General features: G+C 41.5%; 1 protein-coding gene across 2 annotated transcripts; it reads left to right on the top strand.

The window, feature by feature from the left end:
- Position 1: 1 nt before the first annotated feature.
- On the top strand, positions 2–10856 carry AP5M1 (adaptor related protein complex 5 subunit mu 1). Of its 2 annotated transcripts, XM_031605388.2 has the most exons (8): positions 2–130; positions 4278–4923; positions 7373–7600; positions 8141–8280; positions 8989–9074; positions 9175–9290; positions 9563–9659; positions 10689–10856. In XM_031605388.2, exons 1-8 carry the CDS (start codon positions 72–74, stop codon positions 10769–10771), a joined length of 1455 nt encoding a protein of 484 aa, XP_031461248.2. In that variant the 5' UTR covers positions 2–71; the 3' UTR covers positions 10772–10856. The 2 variants fall into 2 exon arrangements, with proteins under 2 accessions (XP_031461248.2, XP_089998005.1); XM_090141879.1 differs by lacking the exons at positions 9563–9659; positions 10689–10856 and adding an exon at positions 9416–9505.
- Positions 10857–13409: the final 2553 nt, after the last annotated feature.

Below are 13409 nucleotides of genomic sequence, written 5' to 3'. Positions count from 1 at the left end.
CCGCGCGCAGCTCCCGGCTCCTCCCCGGTCGCGGCGGCCCGGCCCGACCCGGCCGCCCCCGGCGCCGCGTTATGGCGCTGCGGGCGCTCTGGGTGCTGCGGCACGAGCCGCGGGCCGTGCTCTTCTCCAGGTAACGGCGGAGGCAGAGCGGGGGGATGAGGCGGGTGGGGTCATGGCGGACAGGGGGGTGGGAGACGGGGGAATTGGTAAACGTGCATCGCAGCGACGGCGCTTGGGATGCTCCGGGACCGGCGGTGCTGGCTTGGAGCCGTCAGTATCGAGTGTTGGATTCTGGTCGTGTTCCCCAAACCCTTTCCCTTTTCTATTTTTTATTTTTTCCTTTTTTTTCTTCTTTTTTTCTTCTTTTTTTTTCTTTATTTCCTTTTTTTTTTCTTTTTTTCTTTTTTCCTTTTTCTTTTTTCCTTTTTCTTTTTTCCTTTTTCTTTTTTCCTTTTTCTTTTTTCCTTTTTCTTTTTTCTTTTTTCTTTTTTCTTTTTTCTTTTTTTCTTTTTTTCTTTTTTTCTTTTCCTTTTCTTCCTTTTTCTTTTTTCGTTTTTTTTTCTTTTTTCACTTTTTTTTTCTTTCTCATCTTTTTTTCTTTTTTTCTTTTTTCTTTTTTTTTCCTTTTTTTTTTTTCCCGTCCTATTTTTCTTCCTCTTTTTTCCTTCCTTTTTTCCTTCCTCTTTTTCCTCCCTCTTTTCCTTTTTTCTTAATTTTCTTTCCTTTCTCCCTTCTTCCTTTCTCCCTTCTTCCCTCTTTCTCCCTCTTTCTTTCCTTCTTATTTTTTTCCTTTTACTTCTTCCTTCTTTTTTTTTTTTTTTCTTTTTACAATTTCTGCATTTTGTACTTAATTCTCTTTCCCTCTTCCTCTTTCTATCTTGGCTTCTCTTCTGTTGCAAACATTTTACCTCACCGCTTTCTGTCATCATGTGACAGAGGACAAGGCAGCAGTTGGGAAATGCTGCCAGACACACAGGCAGAACACGTGCCCACTTCTGTTCATTAGCATCGTGTGCAATTGCACTGAGAGTACAGAAATGTTTCAGTTTGGTTTTAATCTTTGCATACAAAGTGAGGTTGACCCAAAGGAGCGCTTTTTGTAGTCAGAACTGTTGCAGAGTTTTAAGTAAGACTTTGGGCTAGGCAAGCTGGTGTTGTTGGTCTGGGCAATGTTGCACCCATTTCTTTTGTGGGAGGAACAAGAGGAAAAATAACTGTAGGCTGGGGAAGGAAAAAATGTGTGGAACAGCATACAGTCTTCATCTGAGTTCTGTATAGCTGAGGAGAGAAGCCAGAAGGATGCAAAAAAGAGGAGTAAGCAGAGTATCATCCATCTTTGGGTGCAGCCAGCTCTCCATACTGGGCGTTCCTCTGATTGTTTTAGGATTAGTATTATAGTCCTTGTATTACCTACAAGTTGAGAGATGTGGCCTCCCCTCTACAAACTCAGAGAAAGAGAAAGCCGTGTCCCAAAGCTGGTGAGTGTAATCACCATGGAGGCCGGGGGCTGCTGACAAGGATCTGTGAAGTAACTTGTCACACAGTCAGCCAGGAGCGCTCCTTTGAAAAGGGCAAACTCGACTTGATACTTCAAGTGATTTCCAGACTTAGATCTTTCAAGTTCCCAGAGGAAATAATAGGGCCGTGGAAACCCCAAGTTTATCCTCCTAACTGACCTTAAATTCAACAAAGCGTGCAGACAATATAAAGAATGCCAGATCACATGGAAGCTGTTGGTTTCGGGACTTATGCACTCAGCTGGAGATACGTGAGCCCTGATCTTTAACCTCAGAGAAGACATCTGGGACATCAAAGCATTCCACTTTTTTGAGCTGATCATAACTTAATTCAGGCAACAAGCGTGGTCGCTCTCTTGAATCACTAAAGCTCATTCAGTCCAGGAAACTTTCATCTTTTTAAGTTTTCATCGCTTCCTAGAAGGGAATACTGAAAAACTGAGATCAGAAGGGCTAACTAATTGTCTAATGACTCAGCTAAAGCTGGGAAGATGCAGTGGGAGGAGGAGAAGAAAGTGGTTGTGCTGTGGGGACAGCTCTAGCAAATGCAGCCAGCTGGTTGGGATGGACAAAGCTAGGCTGAAATATCTCCTCTTCCTTTGTTTTGGAAACATCAGCCAAAAATAAGAGATGCTCACTAAGGTTACACGCAGCTTCTTATCAGTGTCCTTGCACAGGAAGTCCTTGTCAATTTTTGAGCAGCAAAAACACTCTGTTTCCTTGCTGTTCAAAACAGATGTGACACTGGAGGGAGTGTTTCACTGTCATCTGTATCCTGTTTACAAATCCCATAGCTCTGGCTTCTCTCTTCTTATGCATACCTTTTCCTTATGGGAAAAAAATGGGGCTCTACATGCATGATTAAGAATCAAATGAAAAAGCACAGTCATGGAAACCAGGATGAGGAAGCATGGCTTGCTTCCAGCAAGGGGCTGCTGCTTTTGTAGATGCTCCAAGTGGGACGTGGGGGTGATAGGATAAGAACCACACAAGTGGTCAGGAACGTTACGTGTGGAGGTCATAGATACCACATAGATACCATAGATACCACATGGCTGGGATTACAAAGTAAATGGCAATTTAAGAAACAGGCTGTCAATGTATTTTTTAAAAAATTGTATTTAAATGGGAATGAGTGAAGGTGTTGATATATCTGGGTATTTTTTTCTCCTGTGTTCGTTTATAAGTGAGGGCCTGAACACAAACATGTGGCCTGAGTACAGATTGGCTACAAGGTGATTCATAAAGTGATCCTTCTTGTTCTGTGGTGTGCAGCTCATGATATGGCTTTAGAGGGGCCATGAGTAACTGCTATAAGAATAAGTGAAAAAGAATATTGAAAAGTCAGCCTGTCATCAGACTTAATTTAAGAGGCTCGAGGGAGTCGATAATTCAAACAAAAAATGGTGAAAACCAATTTTTCATTGCCATTTAATAAGACAACTCTTCAATTCTTCTTGATTGGTTTAGGTTAGCTTGAGAAGAAGTTCACCCCTCTTTCCTTTAAAAAATGATACTGCTTCAGAGGAAAATCCTGTGCTTTTTCTCAAGCATTATCTGCAGAACATTTGAAGTGGAGTGTATACACTGATGCAGCACTGCAGTTTTAGAATATACAGAACCATGTCTCTGTGATGTTAAGGTTACATCTCAAATACTCCAAAATCAAAAAATGAAATGAAGGAACAGTCATAACAGCACTCAAATAACGTATATTGTACCTGCACTGCAGAATCCACTTTGCTCTCCCACAAAAACAGTGCAACTGTTGTTGGAACATTTGGGCTTAGGTACACTGAGGTCTTCTTGGATTTACAGTATTGTGAAGATTTTTAATTCATCTTGCTTGTTAGCTGAACAACTGCTGCAGATGAGTTGTGCAAGCTCAGAAGTGGAAACCCTGTATATAGGTAATTTCAGTGTATTTAGTGGAGTAGCAGAACTACAGCAATAGCATACCATATGTAGGCAAAAAAAGCTGAAAAAGTAGAATTTCGTCATGTATGGCATTCATTTTCTTAAGTGTGTGAAAACTTGTGTTTAGAGCGATTTCATCTCTTAGAAGTATTTTGCTGTTGGAAGTTTTGTTGCATCGGTGAGTCATGCTTGGCTTCATTAGTGTTACGAAATATTCTATACCATTATGCAAAAAGTCAGACAGATAGGAGTGTAAATGGTAGACAGATATACAGTTTGTTTACAAAAAAAAAAAAAAAAAGTGAATGTATTTGCTCAAAGTTTCCAGTAAAAGTCTGCTTGTTAGTATGATTCCTAATTACATGTGAGATAGTTTTATTGATCATGATTTAGCATGTGATCCTCTTGCTCTTTGTATCAGGGCAGTGCTGGCATTCACTGGCACAAAGGTACTTCTAAGAGCCTACAGGAGTTCCGTCTGTAGAATCATGGAATTGTTTGAGTTGGAAGAGACCCTTAAAGGCCCTCTGGCCTCACTCCCCTGCAGTGAACAGGGACACACACAGCTCCATCAGGTGCTCAGAGCCCATCCAGCCTGACCTTGGGTGTCTGCAGGGATGGGGCACCAGCACCTCTGGGCATCTTCTTCCAGTAGTTGAATATCTAATTGAGCATCTGTAACAGTTGAATGTCTGTACCTGAAACCCAGCGCAACTTTTGTAGCGCTTTTGCATTCAAGGAAATCATCAAGGAAAGAAACAATGTGGTTCTGCTTTTAGGAATGCTGTATTTTGAGTGAGAAAAGAGGAGTAGCATTGAGACGCTCTCGTTTCTGTGTCGCAGGCGTTACCCCACCGTTGAGGCACGCGCGGAGGCCTTCAATGGATCAACGCACGTGGCTGTGCCATCTGACAGCGACTTCCTCAAGGCCATGCTTTTTGAACTCAGGCTCACAGATGACCAGAGCTTTGTGGAGCACCGAGATACGTGCACTCGAATCGATCACTCATCAGTGCGCTCGGTTCGTGTCGAAGGAGGGGACCTCTGGCCCGTGGTGGCTTTCCAGAAGAGCGGGCTGATCTACGCTTGCCTGCCGCTGGTTGAGGAAGCCTTGGAGCCTCGGCCACCCCTCCTCACCATCCCTGGGCTCTCGCAAGGACTCGCTCTTCTGTTTGGCATCTTGGACTACATTTCACCCAGTCGGAAAAATGAAGCGGAGTTGAGTGCGAAAGCAGGCCAGCTCCGCACTTTGATCATACAGGCCTGTCCGCTTGGCACCCCCTTAAACACAAACATCAGCAGCTTGAGCAGCTCGTTTGATGACATTCAAGTTGTTCCCACGGACGTGAAGCAACCAGCCTGGAGATCCAACACGTATAAAGGCAAACCTCAGGTCAACGTCTGCATCACTGAAAAAGTCAAATGTATGCAGTATGACAAGAGAGATGTTGTGGACATGTGGCAGGTGTATGGAGCTGTGAATTGCAAGGTGAGAGCATTTGTTGTGCCAGTTTAACCAACGTGTTTTTCGTGTGAGCACACTGGGAAAGCAAAGACGTGTTTCCTTTCACTCAGTGATTTCCTAATATTGTAAAATTTGAAAGATTAGCAAGCTATTGCATGTTAGACTCACGTGCTAGTAGTGTGTTTTATTTTGATCTTTACTGTTTATTCCTGCATGCTTCAACATTTATCAGTAACTATTTCTGGGCCTTCGATTACCAGCAGTAGCTACATTGCATGTATTTTACCTTTTTTTTTTTTTTTAATTTAATTCTAAATGAAATAGAGAAAAGTCATTTCATACAGTCTTTGCATATAAAGGCTTAGAAATGGTAGTGCTAACACTTACTTCATTTCTACCTATCTAATAAATGATTAGAAGCTATTCTGAGTCTTCTACTTGAGTGTCTTTACTTGAGCATTTTTAATTAATCTTCCTACCACATGAAAATGTAATTTTCTATCCTCCTGCATTCTATTCAACTCTTTGAAAGGGTAGATAATAGCAGGACAAGGGGAAATGGTTTTAAGTTGAAGGAGGGAAGATTGAGGTTGGATGTCAGGGGGAAGTTCTTTGCTGTGAGAATGGTGAGGTGCTGGAACAGCTGCCCAGAGAGGCTGTGGATGCCCCGTCCATCCCTGGAGGTGTTCAAGGCCAGGTTGGATGGGGCCCTGGGCAGCCTGGGCTGCTGTGAAATGTGGAGGTTGGTGGCCCTGCCTGTGGTGGGGGGTTGGATGTTCATCATCCTTGAGGTCCCTTCCAACCCAAGCCATTCTGTGATTCTGTGACAACGAAATTTTGAATCCATAAATGCTGTTTGTTTGACTGATGTAAAAACTGTTGCTGCAGAATCCATGTAAAGAAACTGATTGCGTAATGATTTTGAATGTTTTTATATGTAGCAATGGTTTTCATTGTTTGATGCTAAAATTTGGGGGAATTTTGACTAAGTAGGTCACTAACAATTACAGAATACATTAGTATTTGTATTTTCTAGCTGTTATTGTAAGGGTAGAGAAACTGATTGGAAAAATGGTCACATCACTCCCATTTATAAGAAAGGGAGGAAGGAAGACCCAGGAAACAACAGGCATCTCTGTGCCTAGAGTAATCATGGAACAAGTTCTCCTGGAGAATGTGTTAAGGAACATGAGGGATGAGAAGGTGATCCGAGACCAGGCTTCAGCAAGGAAAGGTCATGCCTGACCCATCTGGTGGCCTTCTGTTATGGAGTGATGGCATTGGTAGACACAAAGAAGGCAGCTGATGTCATCTACCTGGACTTCTGCAAGGCCTGTGACATGGTTCCCCACCACATCCTTATCTCTAATTTGGAGAGATATGGGTTTGAAGGGTGGACTGTTTGGTGGATAAGGAATTGGTTGGATTGTTGCAGACAGAGGGCTGTGGTCAATGGCCCTGTATTCAGGTAGAGGCTACTCACGAGTGGTGTCCCCCAGGGGTCCATCATGGGATCAGTGCTCTTCAGTATCTTTATCAATGACACTGACAGTGGCATTGAGTGCACTCAGCAAGTTTGTTGATGACACCAAGCTGAGCAGGGCAATTGATAGGGCAGAAGGAAGGGATGCCATCCAGAGGGACCTTGATAAACTCAAAAGGTGGGCTGATGTGAACCTAGTGAGGTGAGTCAGGGTAGTCCCACGTGTTCAGACTGGGAGAAGTACTCCTTGAGAGTAGCCCTGCAGCAGGGGGGGGGTTGGAACTTGGTTATCCTTGAGGTCCCTTCTAACTCAAGCCATTTTGTGATTCTAAAGTGGATCGTGCTTATGTAATTAGTAAGAGGGGGGATAGTCATCTTCAAAGGGAGCCAACTTAAATACTGCATTTCTGGAAACTGAGTTATTTCACACCAACCGTGCTGGTAGGGACTATATGGGTGAACAGCTTCCTGTTCCCAGAGGAACAAGTTTCTAGGTCATCTTGCAGAGTGGATGGCGTTATGTAAAGAGAAAGCCCTGGTAGAGTTGTGTACTGCTGAGCTGGCACGCAAAGGGACAAGACCATGAATGTGCTGTACATGGTTGCCGTGAGAAAGCTGGCATGGGACCACGGTGGCCATTAATAGCATGCTTGAATCCATTAAGCAAATGTTGTAAACGTAACTGAATTAATTGGACTGTCACCAAGTGTGTTTATGTAATAATTTAGCTATAGCAGTAAGTCCTTGGCTTGCTTATGGGCTTATTTCTTGCTAAGATACACTTGTCAATTAAGAGACAGCCAGATAAGGCTTCAGCTGTACAGAAAGGAGAAAGGGACTTTGTTCTGAAAGTATTTGTCAGTACGAATGTTTGAAGCCAGCTGAACAATTTTAGTGTGATGGTTTAATGTTTGTGTTTGACTTGTGAAGATCTAATTCTGACCTGAAGGAAATATTGTAGAATAACTTTCTGTCTTCATTTTTTTCAAGTGTGATATAGAGGGAGCTGCACCAAACGTAACCCTCACTTTGAATCTCCCAACTAATGGCTCTCCGCTCCAAGATATCTTCGTCCACCATTGCGTGACATCCGTTGACCCTGCCATGCTCATGTCCAGCAGTGTTAATCCACTGGATGATTCTGTGTACAGTGGGCCTTACAAATTTCCTTTCATTCCTCCTTCAGAGTCATTCAACTTGTGTTACTACACTTCCCAGGTAACGCCATCGCCGACCCTAGTTGTTTTCCAGTCCTCAAACAGGAATAAAAATACCTGTGTTGTTGAATGCATCCAGGGACATGGTTTAGTGGGTATGGTGGTGATGGGTCAGCAATTGGACTTGATCTCAGTGGTCTTTTCCCACCTTAATAATTCTGTAAGTGACTTTCAGTTGGATACAAGGAGATAGAAATCTCCTCATATAGTAAATTGCTTGGAAGGCACTTCAGGATTTGAGTCATCTGAGTCACTTTCATAACATGACAGTAGCTTTGACTGCTTGGCATTACTGTTCATACTTGAAGTGAACCACTCCGTGCCCAAGTAAGACAAAGTAAATCCAGGCTGAGATGTCAAGAGCCTATGTAACAAATCTGTATTGTCTGCAGCCCAAGGGGTTTGACAGATACTGTTCAAAACCAATCAGCAATTAATAAGCTTGTTAGTCTGTAAAGTACTTCAGTAATTAAAATAGCATATAGCTGAGCTTACCATGATATTGCTGACATGTCTTGAGAATGAATATGGTTTTCTCCAGGTGCCGGTTCCACCAATTTTGGGATGTTATCAACTTATTGAAGAGGGATCACAGTTAAAAATAACAGTAAATTTGAAGCTTCATGAAAGCATAAAGAATTCTTTTGAGTACTGTGAAGCTCGTATACCCTTTTTCAACAGGTAAGAGTAAAGGAATCCTAAATACATTTCCTCCTTTTCTCTGTGATCTTCTCAAAATGAACTTCCTGGGAGTCAGTGTAACAGATTGTGCTCCATCAAAGGACCAACACTGGACATCAACCTTGGTAATGTTGGGAAGCCTTGGAATTCTTGTGACTTCTGATTGATTCTCAATACCTCCACTAAGTATCATGTTTCCCTATGGTATTTTTTCATGTGAAACACTGTCACAATCCTCCAGGTGGATTAAGTCTTGAGATAGTTTCTAGCCCAGAGTTACCTGCTCCTTAAGGCTGCTAATTCTGGCTACAGATCAGCTTATCAAAAATGCAGTCATTTAAAATTAAAAGGATAGTTTTTATTTAAGCCTTTCAGACCATTGCGTGACTGCGCTGTCACATAACAGCAATGGAAATTTGAAGATGGAATGATACACTGTGATGCTGATCACAGTGTCAGGAAAATGCTGTCGGTGAACTGAAGACAGTAAAATACCAACAAGTCGCTGATGATTACTAGGTTGAAAACACAGTGATTTCCTCCTGCTCTGTAATTTCTTTCCATAAATTAACAGTGTGCTTAAATATATATGATTTGTCCATACACACGTAAGTATTTTAGCATCTGTTGCTTTAACAAAATGATTATTAACAAATAACTGAATAATATTAATTCCAGCTGCCTTATTGCTCTTTTTTCATACTGCAGGGGCCCAATTGCTCATTTAGAGTACAAAGTTAGTTATGGCCAACTGGATTTGTCACGAGAGAAGAGCCTCCTGGTTTGGGTCATTGGTAAGTACAACATTCTTGTGCACTCATCATTTCTTCCCAACCTGATTTTCTGTAGAGGAAGCACAGCTGTATAATTAACAGATGTTGTTTCTGGCTTTAGGACAGAAGTTCCCTAAATCTTCAGAAGTTTCTCTCACTGGAACTGTGACTTTTGGTGATATAGGTGAAGAGCACCCAACTGATTATGTTTGCACTGGCAACACAGCTTATGTAAAAGTAAGTTATAGTCTCTGTAAAAAGATGCCTTAGTAGTAAGTAAGAAAGGTAATATTTTTATTGTCTTAAACCAACTGCAAACATATTAAAAAGACTTAATTATGAACCTGTTTTTTTTTTCTCAGTATGGAGTCTTTTTTAACTTACATGACTTGACATCCTGTCATTTTGAGGTACGCTTGCACACCAAGAGCACATAATGCAGGTTGCCAGTATTTGCACAACAACCATGACATTATGCATCTGACTGTGTATTTCCTTTCATTCTGTAGATGTATTTTAGGATCCCAGACTTCACACTTACTGGGTGTTATGTGGACCAGCATTCTGTTCAGATCTTTGCGCCAGGAAAACCCAAAATTACTGCATGTGAGTTGCTAAAAATGTCACTTATTTTGCTGAAACAGTTACACGTTGGATCTCAGTGATATAAGATACACACTGGATGTCAATTACTAAAATTATGTAACTAAAGTTGTACAAATCTTTTTCCTGGTTTGCCTTCTGCTTTGTATTTTTTCTCTTGCAATGCTTAACGCACATTAAGTCATATGGAGTAGGGATTGTCATCACCCTTTTACGTGTGCTAAATTACCTGATGATGTTTTACAGTGTTCTACCTAATGATTGGACTTTAACTGGGGGACAGAGAACACTTTTCCATAGTCTGCCCTCTTGCTTAGGATGCTTTAATTTGGAGATATATGTGGTGTAGAAATACAGACTGCAGGCCAGAATGCAGCTCCAGAATGCACGCAGGCTGCGGCTGTTGCTGTCTTAGCATCATCATACCAACATCTGCTGGTGGATGTGGAGCAGAAACAAAATCTGCCTATTCTTCAGTTAACATTGCAATTCTGCAGCAAAAATACACTGAGAACACTGTGAGCACCAATAAAATCAGAATACTGCTGTCTAATAGAAGCATTTCTATTTGTTTCTCTCTGTCTTTTGCGACTTCCATCAGTCAGGGTAAAAGTCTGTAGATGCCTTTTGAAAGCTGTGATCTACACTGTTAATTTTGTGACAGGTCACAGTCAATCCTAAAGTGTAACACAAAAAAGCATCATTTCCATACTGTATGTTTTATGTCAAGTATGTAATTTATATTCATTGAACAAAATCCAAGTTATCCACCTGCTTTTGACTTAACCTCTGTTTGAATTTTAAGCTCATGACTGATACATTAGTAAAAGTAATTGAAGCTGAGACTTTAAATGTATTATTATCAGAAATAGTTTTCAAATAATAGTAAGAGTCTTAGAGTTTAAATAGGCCATTATACCTTTTCTGTAAACTTGTAAGGATGGATTAGTAGTCTCTTAACCTGATTGAAGGAATGGCTGATTGTAAGGCACCCTGTAATGCTTATATTTCTTGTCTGTTTTATTTTTTTAGCCCGGGAACTGATTTCATCTGATTATTACATCTGGAATTCCGAAGCATCAGCACCTACCATGTACAAAAGCTTATATTACTGATGTGATTGATTTTTGTATTTAAACAAAACAGCAAAAGAAAGTAGTGCCACAATACTGTGAAAATAAATTTGTTCCTGCACTTGTATGTTTGTTTACAAATGACAAATAAGTCATAAGTTGGTTTTAAATTGTTTAGTTCTGGATAACAGCTTAGGGAAGATAATTTGAAATAGGTTTTTTTCTGGCCATTTTTAATCTCCTTCCTAACACAAAATTTACACTCCCTTCTATCACAAAGGTACAAAATAAGTAGCTAGGTGCACAGACAATACAGACTGGTCTGACAGTGATCAGTGACCCAAGAGATTGAACACCTTCCTATGAGGACAGGCTGAAAGAGCTGGGGCTGTGCAGCCTGGAGAAGAGAAGCTGCTGGGAGACCTGATAGTGGTCTTTAGGTATCTAAAGGGAGGCTGTGAGAAAAATGGGGACAGACTGATTAGCAGAGGCTGTTGTGATAAGGCAAGGGGAACTGGTTTCAGACTAAAAGAGGGGAGATTGGATATAAGGAAAAAGCTTTTTACAATAATATGGTGAAGCATTGGCACAGGTTGCCTAGAGAGGTGGTGAGTGCCATGTCCTTGGAGACAGCCAAGGTCAGGCTGAACCTGAGCACCTGATGGAGCTGTGGGTGTCCCTGTTCATTGCAGGGGAGTTCAACCAGATGGTCTTTAAGGGTACCTTCCAGTTCAAACCATTCTATGATTCCATGATTGGGCATGTCCAGGAGAGCTCCCAGTTACTTCACTGGTTTTGTAAACCCCAGAGCTCTACTAGGACACAGAAGTTTTAATTGCCTTATTCTTTTCCTGAAGTCACAAGAATCTCATTAGTGCCCTGATAAGCAGGATATTTAAAAGGAAAAAAATGTTATTTTCATGGCATTATTTTGTGCACAGAATACACACAAGTCAATAGTTTACGAGAGTTTTAAGTGAGGAAGTATGACACAAGCAGTGCTTCTAAAAATGGAGATGGTGTGTGAATCTGTATGACCCCTGGCAGCAGAAGTGGTGAGTTCCTTTTCATGCAGGCATGCAAAAACGACACTGTTCTTAAGATTAGCAGTAGTCAGAATCTGGGGATATAAATCCATTTTTCCAAATTGTAAGACTAGTTCAAAGTAAGCACAAAACAGATGAGTTTGCTGGATGTTCCGGAAAACATCACTGAGCCAATTTCAGTAGAAAAGTAGGCATAAAAGGGAAGGACTCAGTTTGTAGAGGGTGTCTTCTAATTTTGGGAAGGAAATTGGTATCTGCAGGAACACAGGAAATGGACTTTAAGAGAGTTATCAGGATATGAGCAAATTCTGAGAGGATGATGAAAAACAGGGAACCTGGAGAGCAGCACAAAAGAAGAGAAGAATGCCATCTAATAGCAGGACATGTTGCTGCTGCCATACCTCTTGTTTAACTGTATGCTGCAAGATAAATAAGATTAATGACTATGTAAGGAGAAGAGTTTGAAATATAAAAAATGCTTAGACTGAGATAGTAATTAATTGGTTGGTGAAATGTTCTAAAGGGTGGATTAATTCCTGTGAAACTTGACATTCAGTTGAAACTGTTATGCAAACTTACAGCAGTGCTATGCTATGACCTATTTCAAGATGACATGCAATTTGATTTGCATGCAAAAAGCGAGTTAATGAATTTGCCCAGAACCCAGCCTCACCCTTTACAGCCATCTGCACACCTCAGTGCTACAATGAGTGGGGAAAGACATCTCTGAAAGGATTTAGGTTATGTTCTCCATGATTCAATGGAGAATTTCAGCATATGGTTTTGGCTTTTGAACTACTCATGAGAAAGATCATAAAATCATAGACTGGCTTGGGTTGGAAGGGTCCTTAAAGCCAATCCAGCCCAAAATCCTGCTGTGAGTGGGAGCACCCAGCATCATGGCTTCATCCATGGCCTTGGGCACCTCAAGGGATGGACACTCACAGCTCTGGGCAGCAGTGCCAGGGCCTCACCACCCTCTGAGTGAAGAATTTCTTCCCAACTTCTACCCTAAATCTCCCCTCTTTTAACTTAAAATCCTTTCCTTTTATCCTGTCAGACCCTGTAAATAGCTGATCTCCCTCCCATTTATGAGCTTCTGCTGAGTACTAGAAAGTGTCCCTGGATCTTTCTGTTCTGCACTGCAGCACTGTGGAGGAATGGCTTTTCTTTCTCACAGGTATCCAAAGAAAACTCCCCAGGACTTGCTATGAAACAATGGGGCTGTCACAATTCACTGTGCATTAGAAGAGGAGGATCCCTTTGCACTTAATAAATTGTGTTCCATTTGGTTTTCCTCTCACCTGTGTTTCTAACTCCCAAATGTAGGACAGTTGCAGTACTCAGGAATGAGGGCTGTTGGTTTACATTGTTTTGCATACATCAAGCAATGCAGGTTTGTACACAGAGTGTATGGGTGATGTTTCTCTTCTAGCCCTGAGTTTTACATAGCTCAGTAGAAGCAGTTTTGGTTAAGGTTTTGTTCCATAAACCTCTGGGTTACAGCTCTAGTATGCTCCCACTGCTATGCTATGCTTCTCTTAGCTCTCTCTCTTGAAGTACTTATAATTTTGTCACAGGTATCATACAATCATAGAATGGCCTGGGTTGCAAAGGAGCACAGTGCTCATCCA

This window comes from Phasianus colchicus, chromosome 5 (assembly GCF_987193195.1).
Source record: "Phasianus colchicus chromosome 5, bPhaCol1.hap1.1, whole genome shotgun sequence".
NCBI lineage: Eukaryota > Metazoa > Chordata > Aves > Galliformes > Phasianidae > Phasianus > Phasianus colchicus.
The sequence above is the reverse complement of the archived record's forward strand: the minus strand, read 5'-3'. Positions and strand labels throughout refer to the sequence as shown.

Bases quoted from the DNA above. Each gene is read 5' to 3' on its own strand.
- AP5M1 (XM_031605388.2), top strand. From the start codon at position 72: ATGGCGCTGCGGGCGCTCTGGGTGCTGCGGCACGAGCCGCGGGCCGTG. The intron at 7,601-8,140 runs GTAACGCCATCG...GGTTTTCTCCAG, and splicing joins TGTGTTACTACACTTCCCAG to GTGCCGGTTCCACCAATTTT. The intron at 9,291-9,562 runs GTAAGTTATAGT...TTCATTCTGTAG, and splicing joins GCAACACAGCTTATGTAAAA to ATGTATTTTAGGATCCCAGA.